Source organism: Sitophilus oryzae, unplaced genomic scaffold (genome assembly GCF_002938485.1).
Source record: "Sitophilus oryzae breed Bouriz unplaced genomic scaffold, Soryzae_2.0 scaffold_1436_pilon_pilon, whole genome shotgun sequence".
NCBI classification, from domain to species: domain Eukaryota; kingdom Metazoa; phylum Arthropoda; class Insecta; order Coleoptera; family Curculionidae; genus Sitophilus; species Sitophilus oryzae.
Window position 1 is genome coordinate 2,921,164 of NW_022146100.1, and position 19,231 is coordinate 2,940,394.

Genomic DNA, 19,231 nt, shown 5'->3' on the forward strand with positions numbered 1-19,231 from the left:
CTAAACAGTCTTACTCTAATCGATGTACAATCTTGAAACCACTCGGAAGTTCCTCCGGCTGAGCTACGGTGTATAGCTATGAGGTGGCTACAGCAGGGTACAGCAGCTCGGTGTACTGTCACTGGAGCCCACGGATGTCAGCAGACGTACAGATAAAAGGCAAGTTGGTGAGGTTTCAATTGGTGAACATAAAAAACCCTAAATAACATTGGTTGTCTTAGAAAAGAGCCTCATTTATAGAACAAGGACTAGCACAACGTGTAGGAGTTAATAAAGGTAATAAAGAAGGACTAATCAAATCTGAACTTTACCTCAACGAGGGTTTATGATGTCCAACGGGTAACTCTACACACGGGCAACAGGAACGGATGGAATTCTGGACTGTTCTGTGCTGTACGGTCTGGATCGGTCTTCTTGCTCTGCAATTACGAACAACCAAATAAGACTTAAGAAAGATAACACTCAACTAATATTTCTACACCACGTGGGCGTGGAAAAGTCGAAAACCAGACAACAATATGAACAAAAATCAGTTGAGCATTGACTTAGAATAGGCAGAAGAATTATAGCATACCTTGGAACTATTCGGGGACTTCTTGGGCACGTGGAATCGGGATATCGGTCGGAAAAATTTGGCTATTTAATCCCTTACGGAAATTGGTCGGTGGTCCATGTAAACTCAACAAAATCCAACCACGTCTCTGACCAAATGTGTTTCGGAAGCCTTAATCCTTCTTTATGAAGACCTGCTATTCACCAACAGGAAATGCTTCACAGTCAGTTCTTCACGACGATATTCTCGGTCGAGGAGTACACAAGAAGTGATGCAAGGATTCGATTTCCTTCACAAAATCAGATTTCAACCGGAAATCTCCCTCAAGGATATAGATATTGAACTATATATCTTGACTAGTCCAACTCACAAAAAGGCATAAATAAAAAACGATGTTCTAGAATATTTTCCAACAGCCATATTTCATATCCGGTCAATGAACGAACTTAACTCACAAATTCCCACAATTAAATGAACGAATTGCACACTGCGATCCACATCAAAAATAACCAATTTAACTACGAAATGTTATCTCATAATTAAAAAATTTCAATAATCAAAACAAAGGATAAATAAATCCAAAAACATCTGATTTGATCTGACAGTGACAAGTGACGGAGGTGATGATCAAAGATATAGGAAGATGGACAAAAAGCCTACTGTTGGTGGGCATCTGTGACAATAATGTGTAGCTGAATAATATCGCGGTGTATATCGGGTTGCATAATTGTAAAATTTAAATAAAATAATATTTAACAATAAAATTTTAGTAAACATGATGCAAAAATAATAGTTATTTGCGATAATTTATGAGCTAGCACACAGAGGTCGTTGCGAGGAAATTTGACTGTTACACGGTCTTGATCTTGCACAAAATGCAAGACCAAAACTAGCGTTTGTTCTACAAGAGAGAGACCAAGACCAAAACTAAGCATGTGAGACTCTTGCGGTTTTTTTAACAACTTGAGCTTTAGTCATTTGCTCAAAATGCTAACATTGTTAGCGAAACGCGCGTCCAGTGCGAAAGTAAAAGTGTTTTGGTGTATTGTGGTAAATTAGTGTTTTATTTTGCTGTTCTGACACCAAAGGTTAAAACACCCAACTGTAAAGGCAGATTTACACGTATCCAGTTGCTGGCGCCAATCTCACTGATATGCCAGCGCTGGCGTGGTATTGACACTGTGTAAACACTTTTTTGTGTCAGTCCAGCGCTGTCCGCCTGCATTATAGGCTTTAAGATGTTTTTGTTACAGGCCCTAAAGTCAATCTGTTTTCCAAAAATCAGCTTTTTATGTCGAGCGCTTTAAGCAGGATCGTGATTAATCAATGACCAGATTTTTCGAAACACCCTGTATACATTTTTAAAAAATCTTAAATTATGTAAAAAAACAAAATAAAATAAACGTGTTTAAGCGTTTTTTCGGAAACTTGACCGTTTTTTAAATAAAAAATATTGTAATATTTGAGGGGTGGTTTCACCCTCTTGGAACTGGAATTTCGAAAAATCCCTTCTTATCAAACCTCTGCACCCTAGAATCAATCTGTATGCCGAAATTGAGCTTCTTACGTTCAGTGGTTTGAGCGAAATCTTTTTTTGGATTAACAATATTTACATTTGCATTGCATTTTGGTTTGCATTGCTTTACGGGTATTACCTAGATTTGAAACTGTAATACCAAATCAATAGGGAAAAAATTGTCCAAAGCATAAGGCGAAAAAATACGCAAGAAAAATCCACCCGGGTCGCTCTGGCCCAGTCCGACTCTGATAACTTTAAGTGAATTTTCGTAGAAATATTTAAAATTTTGTTGAAGTATTTCTATATTGATCGAACACACCCTGTATATTGATTCGATGTGGTCGTACACATCAGACACATTGTCTGATCGAGAACAAAACCCTCTAAAAGTATCTGTTTTCCTTTCTAGTTGGCAGAGTCGAATTCGTCGCAAGTGGTCCTAAAAGATATCGAGTTCAATCTGGCTGGAAACTTTAGTTGCGAAGTAACGACGGACGGACCGAACATTCACACAAGAATAGACAGGAAATCCATGCTAGTTGTGCGTAAGTAAACTACTTTTAACCCCGTTGCATTCGCGTTTGAGTGCAGCCTTATGAAAGAAATCGCTTCGTTCCTTTATACGCTTATTTATTGAACAGCTGGTTGCATTTCCTTTTCCTGTTTATGGGTTTGAACGTTAGATTTTATTGTTTGCATGATATTTAGTTTATCACAAAAGTTTATGGTATATTACAGTTTTTATTAGTAATATTGTTTATGAATATTGATATTACTGAGTCAGGTATTTAAAGTTTCCTGTCCAAGGACAGGAAGAAATAAAATTAATTTTCAAAAAAATTCGTTTTTTCCAAAAAACTCAGCAATCCTTGAAATTTAAAAAAAAATTATGGCTTCTTGGTGAACATCCAAAGGCACAACTTTGCCCCAATTTAACCTTCTTCGTATCTATTACGGTTTCCGAGATACCATTACTCGTACCACGAATTTGTAGCACCCTGTATGTACAGTGTGGGTCAAATTCGACGCTTTTAAATGGGAACACCCTTTTCTATTGGAGATAGACGAAAACTAATATCGGTGTCTGGAGCTCAATTTTCATCAAAAACATGATGGTGAAAACCGCACATCAATATCTGTTACCGTTTCGGAGTTACGGGGTGTTTTTCAAAAATGTGCATTTTTAAAAAATCGCCGTAACTTTTTTGCTATGAAAAATTTTGTATTTCTATGAAAACATTTGCAAAGCACCTTTTTTCGTAGAAATGGTTTAAGTATAATTTTTTTAAATTAATAATTTAAGAGTTATCAAGAGAAAAATTCATTCTTTATTTGGGACACCCTCTATATTTTTAATTACCTGAAAAGAATTTAAAATTACCTTTCCAAAAATATATCACACTTTATATTTTGTTATAATCCCCTTCGAAATACAGAATTTTTAAAAATTCGCCACTTTTAACTAGTAGGCTTTGGACCACTTATTGATGATATGCCCTTAATGGAACTCGAAAACATATTTTTCCAGCAAGACGACGCACCGCCTCTGAACGCTCAAGTTATCAGCAAATTTTTGCAGCCAATTTCAAGAATAATTGAATAGCTAACCAAGATCCCAGCCGTTGGCCGTCGATGCCGCCTGACTTAGTGCCCATGGATGGGATCCTATGGATATATTTGCGGAAGAATAAAGGTTCCTTATTCTTCCGTATAATCTAGAAAAGAATTAAAAATACTTAGCAGTTATGAGAGGGTATTTTTCACCTCTACTGAGCTAATGAATTCCGCGAGAAATGTTCAAAAACCGCGCCCCGTCTGTCCATAACATAAGACGGTCGATATGTCGAACACCTGTAGCAAAATTCAAAGGCAAAATCTCATGTCTTGGTTTGCTATTTATTTTTATTGTTATTAGATATAGTTTAAATGTGTTGATGTTGGTTAAATAGATTTTAAATTGTTATAAAATTCTGCATCTCTCATAGCAAATATTATTTTCGTTTTAATTGATGCTCACAGCTAGATTTTTTTTGCATTACAGCCGATGCCGTTCAAAGCCTACTTACTTATTTAAAGCGGGCGAATTTTTATATACTCTATATCTCGAAGAGGAATCGAGCAAAATATCAAGCGTGTTATATTTATGGAAAGGTAATTTTAAATTCCTTTCAATAAATTAAAAATATACAGGGTGTCCCATATAAAAAATCAAATTTTCTGTTGATAATTCTTAAATCATTAATTTTAAAAAAATTATTCTTAAACCATTAAATTCTACGTAAAAAGGTGCTTTGGAAATGTTTTCATAAAAATATAAAATTTTCCATAGCAAAAAAGTTACAGCGATTTATTAAAAATGCATATTTTTGAAAAACAACCCGTAACTCCGAAACGGTACCAGATATCGATATGCGGTTTTCACCATCATGTTTTTGACAAAAATTGAGCACCAGACACCGATATTAGTTTTTGTCTATCTCCTATAGAAAAGGGTGTTTCCATTTAAAAGCGTCGAATTTGACCCACCCTGTACAAATTTATAAAAAGTCTTAAAATATGTAAAACAACAAAATAAAATATACGTGTTTTTCCGAAAAACTCAACGGTTTTTAAATAAAAAATATTTTAATATTTGAGGGACAGTTTCACCCCCTTAGAATTCGAGTTTCGAAAAATCCTTCTTTATCGAACCTCTATACCCTAAAGTAAATCTATTTTCCAAAAATCAGCTTTTTACGTCAAGCGCTTTAAGCAGGATCGTGATTAATCAATGACCAGATTTTTCAAAACACCCTGTATACATTTTTAAAAAATCTTAAAATATGTAAAAAAAACAAAATAAAATATACGTGTTTAAGCGTTTTTTAGGAAACTTGACCGTTTTTTAAATAAAAAATATTGTAATATTTGAGGGGTGGTTTCACCCTCTTGGAACTGGAATTTCGAAAAATCCCTTCTTATCGAACCTCTACACCCTAGAATCAACCTGTATGCCAAAATTGAGCTTCTTACGTTGAGTGGTTTGAGCAGGATCGTGATTAATCAGTATGTCGGTCACTTAAGGATTTTATATATTAGTATAGATTTTATTCAAATCGTTAAAAAATATGTTTAGCTCTGATGAAAACTGAAAATTGTTTACAGATAATTTTAATATGAGCATTAACAAAAATAACGCGCTACTACTTTTAGTTGTTATTTTATTCTGAAGAAGATGAGAACAAATTTAATTTCTCCGAACTAAATAGTGCGCCATTTGGCTCACATTTATTAAAACTAAGCTTGCAAAGCAGCGGATCGTGTCCTTTTGAATTCAAAACAACAAAAGATTCTTTTGTTGGAGCGTAACTGTGCATACATTAAAATTTTAATTAAGGCAACTTTCAGAGGGCAATGTATCTGACACGCCTAATAACGGCAACGTTTTAGTTTGGATAAAGTTTTTAATATTTTATATGAGAATAATTAAAATAAATATAAAAGATTGTTTTTATTCAGATTTTTCTATGTAAACTGTAAGATATGTAGAATGTAGAATGTTTTGTGGTGCGGGGGGGGTATAATCACCGCGACTTTACAGATCTCTATTGTGTTTTCCCTTTTCTTGAGTTATAACGAGTTATAACTCATCATACAATGTAACGTTTTTAGTTCGTTACATGTCTTTGTATATGATATATGATGTCTGGCGTATCATCACCGGATTCCCTATCGTTCAGGCCGGATAATTTACTTGACGCGCCTGGCGTAATTTTTACGTTCTCTAGTCAGCAACCCTGTTATCGTTTCACTGCTCTGTGGAGGCGCTGTCAACATCGCTTCAAGGCGCCTCTCCGTGCTTGACTTCACTTTTTAGTCTAGCCTTTGGCCAAACGTTTATCTTCAGAGCCCTGCTTAGAGAAATTGCAATTATTTAAATCTTGCTCTATAATTTGAATCAGCTGCTATTTCGAAGCTACAGGTAAAGATGAGATAAAGATCTTTATTAGATTCGTTATTATTATTGAATATTTTTAGGGTAGAGTTTTGGATGTTCCAACTTAACTTGTATTTGTATTTTGCTGGCACGTTGGCGTCCCTTTTCTTTTGTCCTCCAGAATGTTACATGGAAGAAAGGACAGTTCTTTTGTTTATTATTTAGCCCTCGGAAGTGTTTCGAGATAGGTTTCTATTGTTTATTAGACCTTCTTAGGTTTTAAACAAGAGTTTCGTATTTTTAGGGTCTTATGGACGGACCGTGTCTAAGGTATGAGCAGGTGTCCCATATATATGTATTGATTCCAAGGTTATGGTCCAAGTTACGGACATTATCTTATGGTTGGATGTCCAAGGTACGGCATTATCCAAAGTCCTAGTAGTGTTCCAAGGTACGGGTAGTGTTCCCCTGTACCGTTATCTTATGGACGGATGTCCAAGTTACGACATTGTCCTATGGTTGGATGCCCTAAGTACGGATGTCCTGTGGACGAGTGTCCCATGTAGGGATGGTTTACCTCATATATAAAGTGCCCCAGCGTGGATGTAGCTTGAGCCCCATGCTGCTTCGTTCCCATCTATAAGCCTAGTCAGTAGTTACGGCTGTATTGATTCATGGTGTCCTCATTCTGGCCCCTTTTGTTGTATTGGATAGCCGAGAGACAGTACAGAGATGCGAGCCCACCTCACGCTGTTGCTGTTTGAAGCATGATTACATAAAGAACAGCTAAGTGTAGATTTAAGTTCCAGTTTTACATTTAACATTTAAAACATTTTCAGTCTTAACATAGTGACGTGCATCTTAGAAACGTTAAAAAAACTTACAAAAATGTATTTTTTTCAAAATGATCACGCGACCACCCTCTTCTCCGTCTTCAACGTGTTAGAACCCCGGGACTAAAATTTTGGAAACATTTTACTGTCCCATTAAACCAGATGACGTTTTATTTTATTTCTAATTTAATATTCTTGAAATATATTTTATAAACTTAGAGGCTGTAATTTTCTTGTATTTTACAATGAACTTTTCTTGAAGCAAAAATAGAACTATTAAATTGGTACAAAATCGACGAAAAGTAAGTTATCACTACGTCACCGAAAACATAGTCGCACAAAAGACAACAATAAAACAAAGTTTATAAAAAGCAGTAAAACATAATTTTCGCCGACTCGAAAATAAAATTCAGAAGAAATAAAACTTTTTGATTTGATTTTCGGAACAATAAAAGTCAAGACGATTTTTCTCTTTGCCGTATTGTTGCGAAAGTAAAGTTTTTCGGTTATATTTCGATAATTTCCAAAATAACTTTACGAGCTTCTGTTACTTAAATTAGCACAATACTGCAGTGTAATTAATTACTTTCAAATTTATAGGACGAAATCGATTTATTTACTTCCCTTTCAGAGGAAACGGAACCGAAAGTTTGATTCTTGGCTACTGGGCAAAAGAAAGTTTCTTTTTTGAAATTAAAATCGTATCGAAGCTTTTAAGCTGATTATAAAAATGCGCATTTCTGCTCCTTTATTTCATCTTCATTCAACTATAACTACATTGTTTTCGATTCTTGTTATAAGACAGTAGTTATAAGACTCTGTGAACAGAGATGCTCTTTGGGCAATTATGAAAAAGTTCGGAGTACCCAACAAATTTCTTACAGTGTGTAAAAGCCTCCATAACAACAAAATGTCAAGAGTGTCACATTTCTTCTTCACAACAAATACAGGAGTTAGGCAGGGATGTGTCTTAGCGCCTCTCCTATTCAACATATTCATGGCAGCGTTCTCCATTATAGTGGACAGCAAACTGCAGGAGAGGGGATTGGGCATTAGATACAGATATGACGGCGGTCTGTTTAACATAAAAAAGACTCAGGGCAAAAACACGTACAAAATTTATCACAGAACTTCAATACGCTGACGACTGCGCTCTAGTTGCAAACACGACATAACAATTGCAAGAAATGTTGAACACATATACCTGGGCATATGAGGCTTTGGGCCTTAAGCTACCCAAGTAGCATCTATCTGACTTCGGATTAAATCTGACCTGAAGCGACGTCAGACTTGTGCAAATTTAGGTCGGGTGCTGGTGATACGACCTGTGACGTCGCTTTCCTATTAAAAGCGACGTCGTTGGATCCGAGTCGGTAAATCCAACGATCTGTCGACGTACAAAATAACAACGTACCATTTTTATTAATTTCCCAACGTCGTTCCAACGTTGGCTTGCACGACGTACATATACTTGAACTAGCCCGACGTCTACCCGTTGTCCGAGTAGGATATGTCTCACTGATAATCCCTAAAGTAAAGTCCAATTATATTTTGTTGTATTTTATGTTCATATTTATAACCTAATTTACGTATCTCTATTTACGTCCGTAAATACAACCCATTAAGTAGCATTTGCGACCTAATGAACATCATGAACATAACCTAATAAAAAGTTTTTGTAAACAAACTTATGCCTAAAAAAAATACTAAAAAGGCATTTAGACGTTCATCTACATTTTACAGAAAGAGGTCGAGGCTTTTGCAAAATAATAATAGTAGTAGTGATGTCTTGCCTCCACTCATAAATGATTTTTATCCGGAAGAGATGCTGCATTACACTGGTGCATCTTAATTTCATTTTTTAGCTTAGGAAACCAGCAGACCCCATCCTCCCCCCACATGTGAGGCTAGGCTTAAAAAAGTGGCTGCCCATTTTTTTAAGGAGAAAACAAAAACTAAAATATAGTTGCACAAATCCACAAATCACTGATACGCAAAGTGAGGTTACGTGGCGTACGTTGGAATTATATACGTCATAATACGATTGCCGGTCGTCCGGTTTGATGACTTCGGTCGTGTGAGACGACTAATGTTGGAGACTCGGTCGGAATTGGTATATTGGTAGTTCATATTAAGTCGGACACAGAAATCCGCCATTTTTAACACGTATCCGATTGTCAGCCATTTTAAAATCGTTTTTTGTTTTTAAAATTTATATTCACATTTCGATTTCTAGTAGAATAATATTGATAAGGTTGAGTTTGGGGGGAACCACAATACAGTTTTATGATTAAACCAGCTAGAAAATTAAAAAAATATTTTGCGAGTAACTTTTTTATACATATTTTTATTTTATAAATCTACCTAATTTTGAAGGCGCTCGTTTTCCGGAGTATTTTAATCAGATATATCAAAAAAGTGACTTCCGTTGACAAAACTGATGTCTGGATTAATGATTCAGAATTATTATAATATGAAATTAGATAGGCACTTATAGTTATATTCGAGGAGTGATTATGAATCCATTTGTAATTAGGTAGTTTGGTTAGGTTTTTATGTATTCTTGGTAGCGAATATGAAACCAAACGTAACGTAAGTGCTTAGCGACGAATTTTAAGTGACTAAAATCCAACGTAATATGACGTTGGTAATTGGTAGAATTACATTCCCTATTAGGTCAGATACCAACGTCGAGGCGACCCGAATCTGTATTCCCCATTTTGGTGCAAATAAGGGTCGTCAGGCGGTCGAACTGACGTTGGTAACCGATGTCGGGTTTATTGAACGCGACGTATACCCGACGTTAGATAACGTCCAAATGCCACTTGGATAAACATCGACAAAACTAAAATCATGTGCACTCTCCCGGAAGATCCCAACAATGCTATAAAAATCGGAGAAGAACTATTGGAATATGTGCCGGAATTCAATTACCTTGGCAGTTTGATTTCGGAAAAGGCCAATATTGACTCTGAAATTCAGCACAGGATTAGTAGCGCCTCAAGAGCATTCTGGAAATGAAAAGACAGGGTTTTCTACAATCATGACTTGAGTATTGGACGCGCGTTTCGCTAACCAGATGATTAAAACTCTCAGTCAAACTCTTAGTCAAAACTCTCAGTTTTAATCATCTGCTGATGATGCTAACATGGTTAGCAAAACGTGCGTCCAGTGCAAAAGTTAAAGTGTTTTGGTGTCTTGTGGTGATTTAATGTTTTATTTTGCTGCTATAACACCAAAAGTTTCTATCCCCAACTGTAATTTATGAATTAAAGTAAAAGAGATGTATAATATTCTAATTTTTTTTATTTTCTGGGGATTTAGGTTCGGGAAAAACGTTGATTAAGTTTTCATTTGGTTTTTGAATGAAAACTTAATCAACGTTTTTCCCGTACCTAAATCCCAAGAAAATAATAATTTTTAGAATATACAGAAACAAGGTTCAAGAACCCACTATGCATTTGTTCTGTGTTTCATGTTGTAAGTTAAAATATGGATACTATTTAATGTTGGTTAGACATATTTGGGTGTGAGTAAAAAGCCACTAACAAGCTAAATATCTTTTTATTTTCTAGCATACTGTTTCAGTTGCAAAATACCTAGAATTTTTTCAAGAAATGAACTCGTTGCAATGGTATAATCATTATTTAAGAGATATGAAGAAACAATCCTAAGACCGTCGGTTGTTTTCTCGTAACCGTCGAATCTCCATTATCGACGTCTCCGATCGAGCGTCGCGACGCCCGCTATCAGAGCTCAACGCTGCCTGAATGCAAATCGGCGCGACGCTGTCGAAACGACCTGAAACTGACTCCCATATTAAACCGTAGCGATCGCTTGGCACAGTTGCCAAACAAAGAAATGGATTTCTCCGGTCTTTATTAACCTGGCATTTCTAGTCATTGTTTCTCACAGAAGAGATGATTTATGCTACTAAATAAGTATCTGCAGGCATTTAACCCTATAAATCTAGAGTAGGCATAAGGCAAACCATTGGACGCGTCCATAACATGTATCTATTGTGTTTCTCTTTTTTCAGTTATAAGTCATCATACAGTTTCAGGGCTTTGGCAACAGCCAGTATTTGAGGCGGTTTTGCAGAGGTTCATTCTCAATCTCCAATCCTCCTAGTCTTCTCATCAGTCGTACCAGGTGGATGACACTTCTTATGGGAGAACTAGCAATGGTTCAAAACTTGGCTACAAGCGATTTTCTAGGAATCTTCCTTACCGATAAATTATTGACAAGAGTGACAGATAAAATCTTGACGTTCTTTCAGTCATTGAGTTGATCTCTTTTTCTTTCTAAATCATGCGTTGAAAGGAGACAAAAACCATTTTTGGTGACCCATAATTTGTTATTCGAACACCACTTTTCTCTTTGTCGGGTCGTTGACGTTGACTTGTCGCCATTTTATTTCTTTTGTTTACACGCTACAGTTTGCTTTGCAAATTTAATACATAAATTATTTAGGCAAATATAGGTTTTTGATAAAACTCCTCTTACTAACGTGTAGGTAAGTGTTGATAAATATTTTTTTTTCATCTTAACATGCTCATTGTCATTCTTCTGATTTAGGTGACAGAAAAGGATTATGAAATCAAACTGAATTTTATATTTTTTCATCCCAGGACCGATAGTAAAATATATATTTTATGGATACCTTCCTAAATATCAACGAGATGAGCCATCGGAAGAAAGAGACCATAGTACAAAACAGAAAGGTGATCATTTTTTCTTTCCACTTAGGATATTGAAATTATATACTGTAGTCGTGTTCGGCATTATGCTCTGAGAAATATAGATAAACAAAGAACAACAGATATCTTCCCAGAGGAAAAGAGAGGAAATACCTGTACTCTCTCTGATATTTGTGAAATAGAAAGAGATTACATTACATGTAGCTGAGTGTAATGGATATTCTCCTTCACTAGTTGATAAAATAATTAGAAAACGTAGGTATAGGTTAATGATTTCTGAAAATTCGACTTTTCAAGTGGAGAAAGATACGTCAAAATATTTTTCAATACCGTTTGATAGAGAGTTATCCCGTGGTCTAAAAGGAATTTTTAAGAATGTCAATTATAAACTTGTGTATAGTGCTAACAATAAATTACAACAATTATTAGGTAATCCAAAGGATAAAACACCTCCACTGGAAAGGTCGGGTATTTATGAAATTTCTTGTAAAGATTGTAATCAGAAATATGTTGGGCAAACTTGAAGATCAATATTAACTAGATTTAAAGAACATTTAGCTCATATAAGATATGGTAGACCGGATAAATCTTGCTTTGCCGAACATATTGTTGATAAAGAACATTGTATAGATCTTAATAATTTAAAATTAATTAAACAAGTCTCAAATTACAGGCAATTAGATGCATATGAAAGCATCAGAATTAATAAATGTAAAGATAGTATGAACAGAGACAACGGTCCAATTCCTTCAAGTTCTTTGTTCCTACTACTCTAGTGGCGGAAATTTAACTGTTACGCTCGGTGGGCTCTGACTCGGTTGGCTAGATCTTGCCACGCCCACTCGGTGCCCACTGAGCGAGTATATAAACGCTCAACTTGTAGATTGTATTTTAGTTTATAATCATCTGCTGATGATGCTAACATGCTTAGCGAAACGCGCGTCCCTTGTAAAAGTAAAAGTGTTTTGGTGTATTGTAGTGATATAGTGTTTTTATTTTGCTGTGTAACACCAAAGGTTCCAACCCTTAACTGTGATAAAGATAATATCAGTCAAGGAAATAATTTATTTCATTATATTTCCTGTTTTAGATGAGCATTGCTGTACAATCGATCTAAGGTAACGAAAAGAGAGTAAAATAAAAATAGAATATCCCCGAGGACATTTAATATACAGTTGTATTTTAAAATCTCACAACTTCCTCACTGAAAAGACGAATCCTTTATTTCGAAATCGCAGAAACCCGACACGATTTCATGTTTTTACTTCTTTTTGGTGGCCTTTTTCTTTGATTTTGTATGGTCTGGGTTGAGTTATTGCTAGAGATGAAAATGGAATTGTGAATTGATAAATTGTGAATTTCGTGGAAATTGCAGATCGACACGTGCATATTCTCTGTTATAATGGAAAAAAATAATAAGAATAAATAGCATTTAAATGAATACCATAGCATTTAAATGAAATTGAACATATCGAAATTAAATAAATCAAATTGTTTAAGTGATATGTTCAAAAGTCAATAATAACGGTTGGTTTGAGGTATATTGTGCATATCTCGATTTTTGCTTAGAATTGAAGGAAGAATTGAAATATGCAATAATATACAGGGGGTTCTATTTAAAAAAAAATGATACTTTGATGTGCCACGACTTTATGACCAACCCTGTATTATTATTGTTGCATAAGTTGGCAATATTTGGGCGGTTGTTGTTTTCCCGATCTACCTACGATCATCCCTTTAGTTTTGTTGTAATTGCTGCGGAGACGAACTCTCTACTGGTACTCTCTAATCTTGTTATATTTTTTTCCAGTTCTGGCTGGTTTGCGGTTACAAATACTGTGTCATCAGCAAAACGTAGATTTGATATTCTGTAGCCATTCAGTGATACACCGCCTGCCCATTCCCCCAGTACAATCCTCATAACGTATTGGCTGTAAATGATAAACAGCATTGGGGACAGTACGCAGCCCTAACGTAGTATTTTTCTTATCTGGCATATCCTATACAAACATATACAAAATCTCGTTTTTTAATCTGAAAAAATAAAAAAGTATAGGAGTGAGTTTTTGAAAAACACCTGGTATTATAAGAGTTGTAGTATAAAATATACAGTGATAAACTGAAAGCTGATTAAAACTGAAAATACAATTTTAGAGATTATTGTTAAAATTTGAAATCGATATTCGAACCCAGTACCGCTGGCACATCAGCACAGATACTATAATTTTATTCATATTTGTTCCACTTATTTTATTAATCGAATTCATTCAAAGAAAACACTTACTATTCAAATAATAAGAAATAAAGTACGCCCAAAAGATACGAAATGAATTAAATTGATGCCGACTGTATTACAAAACCGAATTAAAGAACCGTTTTATCCAAAATGGAACTGGCAATATTTTAAAATATACGAATTTTGTCGAACGAATTCCGTCTACATTTTCTTTTCTCGCATGCGAACGATAGTTATTGAGTGCAGCAATGCATTTCTTTTGAAAAATATGAATTAGTTCAAGTGGCGGTCGGTACGAGCACGAAGAGTTTCGAAAAACTATTATTTATCTGGTCCGCGGAGAAGATAGGTATGTTGATTGATTTTTATAAATAAACTTGAAATTTAGTTACTAGGCGATTTGATATGATATTTTATTTTTATTTACTTACTTCTTGGTCTCTGTAATCTATACTAATATATAAAATCCTTAAGTGACTGACATACTGATTAATCACGATCCTGCTCAAACCACTCAACGTAAGAAGCTCAATTTTGGCATACAGGTTGATTCTAGGGTATAGAGGTTCGATAAGAAAGGATTTTTCGAAATTCCAGTTCCAAGAGGGTGAAACCACCCCTCAAATATTACAATGTTTTTTATTTAAAAAACGGTCAAGTTTCCGAAAAAACGCTTAAACACGTATATTTTATTTTGTTTTTCTACATATTTTAAGATTTTTAAAAATGTATACAGGGTGTTTCGAAAAATCTGGTCATTGATTAATCGCGATCCTGCTTAAAGTGCTTGACGTAAAAAGCTGATTTTTGGAAAACAGATTGACTTTAGGGTGTAGAGGTTCGATAAGAAGGGATTTTTCGAAACTCGAATTCTAAGGGGGTGAAACTATCCCTCAAATATTAAAATATTTTTTATTTAAAAACCGGTGAGTTTTTCGGAAAAAAAACTCTTAAACACGTATATTTTATTTTGTTGTTTTACACATTTTAAGATTTTTTATAAATTTATACAGGGTGTTTCATAAAATATGACCATTGAGTAATCACTATTCTGCTTAAACTGCTTGACGTTTAAAGCTGATTTTTGGCAAACGGATTGACTGTGGGGTGTAGAGGTTCGATAAGGAGGGGTTTCTCGAATCTCAAATTCCAAGAGGGCGAAAACGCCCCTCAAATATTAATAATAATAATAATAATAATAACGTTTATTAAACATTTTCTCTTGAAATTAAAACAGATACAAAATAGGCGAGTACAATACAACATAATATGCTACTATATATCTAATACACATTATCTAAGTACAATTTAACTAAGACTAAATTTAAATTTTAAGAATCGAAATAAACGTTAAAAGAATTACCACAAAGTAATAGAATTACTTGTATGTGGAAAGGAATACAATTTAATTATGACAATATTTAATGTTTACTGGCACTTATGAAAATTTATTTTGTATATTTTAAGTTAACTAGGTCATTAAATATATCTCTACCTCGATCAACTATCCATTTGCATACCCCTTTTTTAAACCCAGAGTAACTTTTAACATCCTTTAGGAAGGTTGGTAAGATGTTATATAATCGAGGTGCAAAAAACTTTGAAGATCTTTGTCCAACAGTTTTAGAGCATAAACTAGGATAAAACGCCTTATGTCTAGTTTCATATTCATGGTCAACATGTTCAATAGATATTTTCCCCTGATAAATGAATTTTAAAACATCTAGGCAGTATAGCTGACGTATATCCAGTAGATGCGCCTGCTTAAAGAGAACGTTTGAAGAGAAAGTTTTCTTTTTATTGTAAATAATTTTTATGAACCATTTTTGAACAGAATACAAGCTCTTTAAATGACATTCAGCCGCACCACCCCACCCTAGAATTCCATATGTCAAATGAGATTGTACAAGGGACGAGTACAGGATTCTAAGTTGTTTGACGTCCAAAAAACTTTTCAAATAATTAAATTTCGGCAACAATCCTCGCAATTTTTTAGTTACATTATTAATATGAATATTCCATTTAAGATGTTTGTCGATTGTAACGCCTAAATATTTTATAAAATCACATTCCGGTATTACATTATTATTGGTTATTTGTAGTCTGTCCCAATCTGGTTCATTATTTTTATAAATAGAGAAGGATATAAATTTGGTTTTGTCATAGTTTAATGTTAATTTGTTTTTGACAAACCAGGTATTAATTGTCTGAAAGTCTTCCTCTGCTAATCTTTTCAAATTTCAAAAATTACTATTAATAATGGTTATAAAAAGCTGCTAATGTAGTGCTGCTAATAACCTTTGGCATGGTAAACTACTGTTTGACCAGCGGATCTGAAGCTACGGAAGGAATGCGAGAAAAAAAAATCGATATTGCCACGTTTATCTATAAAATTGCAAAATTGCCAGACATGAACTATAAATGTAATATATTTTTATTATATATAATGTGTTTAGCATATATTCTGACGTATATTACTAAGGAATTTTAACGTAGTTCGATATGTTTTATTTAATAACATATTTCTTTCATTCTGTATAATCTGCTTATTATGAAAGTTGAGATTTTTCAACGATATAATTGGCAAACCGGCATCGCCGCGCATGGCCGCCTATTCATCGAACATGATTGGCGAAGTACGTCACAGGATTTTTTACCACGCGGTTGCCATGGCTTTTACGCCTTTCCTATTCGCTTGCTTTATCCCCAACTTCACGGTCTCTTCTGGAAAGAGTAGGAATATTGAATACTATTGAAATATCCAGTGGCGGTGTCATTTTTTTGATCATTATTACTTTATTTCATTATTTTATACCGGTTATCCTAAACTTTATTCCTATATTTTTCGTATATTTGATAGTTAGGTTGTGTTTTATTGTTTTGTTATCTTGTTATAATGTTTTTCGTTCGTAGTTTTTAATTATTAATATCAAGTTTGATCGTATATTTGTGTTTTAAAATGAATAAATTTGTTAAGGGTAAGAGGCTACATAGCCAGACAAGAGAAATAATAGGTAAGTTAATAATAACGTGGATGAAATCTCATTTGATTTATTTCCTTGTGTTCATAATAGGGTTTGCGATGAAGAAGCTACAGAGAGTTCGCATAAGTTGCCGCTTAAACGTAAACTTGAGCGAATATTTCTTTATACCGGAGTTAGCGTATCGGCTATAAAAAAATTCACACAGAAGATAAAAAGAAGGCTGAAAACTAACCCCGATAAAATGATATCCAGCTCTGGAAAGAAACGACCACGTGAGACTGCTGTCGAAAAGCTCTACGACTTTTTCGAAGTGGTCAGGAATTTGATAAATAAATTTTATCTCGAATTCAAACTCGTCCCCACAATTAGAAAGCTTTTGCAAAAATTGCCGGAAGAATCGAATTTTCCTTTTGCAGGGAAACGCTTAGGGGGTTATTAAAATCAAATGAATTTTTTTGACGGGGGAGATATAATTAATTATAAATATTGCAGAGAGAGATATAAATATATACGCGAAATTCGAAAATATAGCCAAGGAGCGAAACCATATCTGGTGTAATAGGCAATATTGGATCTACTGGTGAGTAAAATTATGTTTTGTTTGCGCTTCCAAAGTTAACTATTTTCAAGATTTTTTTTTGCTGGAAATAGTTATATCTAAAATTATGTATTTTAGAAAAAAATATAGTTAGTACCGATATAAATAAATATACCTCAAGACTCAGTCTTGATCATCTGGTGATGGCAGACATGGTTAGCGAAACGTGCGTCCAGTGTAAAATTAAAAGTGTTTTGGTGTATTGTACTGATTTAGTGTTTTATTTTGCTGTGTAACACCAAAGGTTCCAATCCCCAGCTGTAATTATTTCTTCTATTATATTAACAACACAATAATAAAATGATTCAAAATATTTAAGGGAGCTTTAATAAAAGCTTTTAGTGTTTATCTGCTAACTCAACAGTAACGATTCAAACAGCATAAAGTTTTTTGAAAAAAATTATTAATCTGAGTATTATATTTATGATACACATTATTTTCATATAACACCGTACGCCCATGCCTATTTTATGAATGAAATTGGGCGTGTTTTGTTTACAACTGCGTTCCCCTGCCGATACCCCGTAGCTACAGATCCGTTGGTCACACTACAGTACTGTACTTCTACGCTACCAGGTACATTTGATAAATATATGTGGTTTTGAACAATTATTATTCCTTTTATAATAACTTATGTTGTTGGAAATAAGCCCACGTTTAAAATAACTTAATAATTTTAAAGTAATTAATGTTTTAATTTGCAGAATTGCCAGAGAGGCCTCCGGAAATAAGCGTGGGGCGCGAACCCTTGGACTACGGCGACGTTTTACGCGCCAACTGCACCTCCTACCCAGCCAGGCCCCCTGCTCATCTAAAGTTTCTATTAAATAACATTACGGTAATATGCCCTCAAGCGTTTTATATATTATATTAGTAGTGGAGTGCTTTAAGCCCTTATGAGATACAAACCTCGGAATTCATTTACTGTGAACGAATTTTTATAAAACTTTTTGCATTGTATTGTTAATAAGATATATTACAAAGTTTACCCATTTAAATTCGTTGTTTTCACTTTGGTATTTAAATAAGCACACACATACAGGGTTGTTCACCACATACGACACGGAGTATTGTAGCTAAACGATTAGATTTTTACAAATTGTAAGTTTTGGGTTCGATGAAGGACTATTAGAGGTACAATTTAAAAATAATTTTACAAGATACAGAGTGTCCCAAATAAGTAAAAAATATCAAAGTTGTATTTTTTTAAATGGAACACCCTGTATATTATTACATTTTTAGTTTCTACGATTAAAATAAAGGTAAATTTGATTAAGATTTATTATACTTAAAGCTTACCGTTTTTTAAATATTTTCAATTTTGTGAAATTGCAGTTAAAATTTTAAGGCTTCATTTCTCCAAGGGTATCAAAGTTTTTAATACTAAATATTTACTGAAGTTTATTTACTGATCAGTTATTGTGTTGCAATAATAAAAATAATACTACCTTATACAGAGTGTCTAAAAATTTATTTTATATAATTATTAGCTTCAAACGGCAATAACTTGTTTAATTTAAATGGAACACCCTGTATATTTTACAAGAATCAGATGCACAATTTAATTGTCTATCAAATTATATTATACCATTTTTTACCTATCTCTTTAAGATTCCGTAGAAAATGCATTTTCTTGTAATTTAGAACTTATTTATCAATATACCCATGGACTATTTGAGATTATATTATTATTATATTATTGACATTTTAGATTATTTTTAAAGATGAACCAAATTTTTAAAGAGTACAGATACTAATATTGTCGATATAATTCGTTTATTTCATTAAAAAATAAAAAAAAAACTGTTTAAATATTTGTTAAAGAGGACCAATTAATATGATTCCAGTATTCAAACTACATTAACTGACTGTTTGCGTTGATTAATAATAAT

At 33.9% G+C, this 19,231-nt stretch overlaps 1 protein-coding gene across 1 annotated transcript in view; it reads left to right on the forward strand.

Annotated features, from left to right (window-relative positions):
- LOC115876439 overlaps positions 1 to 19,231 on the forward strand; it is a 127,434-nt gene that overhangs the window by 93,175 nt on the left and 15,028 nt on the right. Inside the window, exons 3-4 of the mRNA XM_030892210.1 lie at positions 2,482 to 2,617; positions 18,044 to 18,177. Coding sequence (XP_030748070.1) covers positions 2,482 to 2,617; positions 18,044 to 18,177 — 270 coding nt within the window. The remainder of the gene's footprint in view (positions 1 to 2,481; positions 2,618 to 18,043; positions 18,178 to 19,231) is intronic.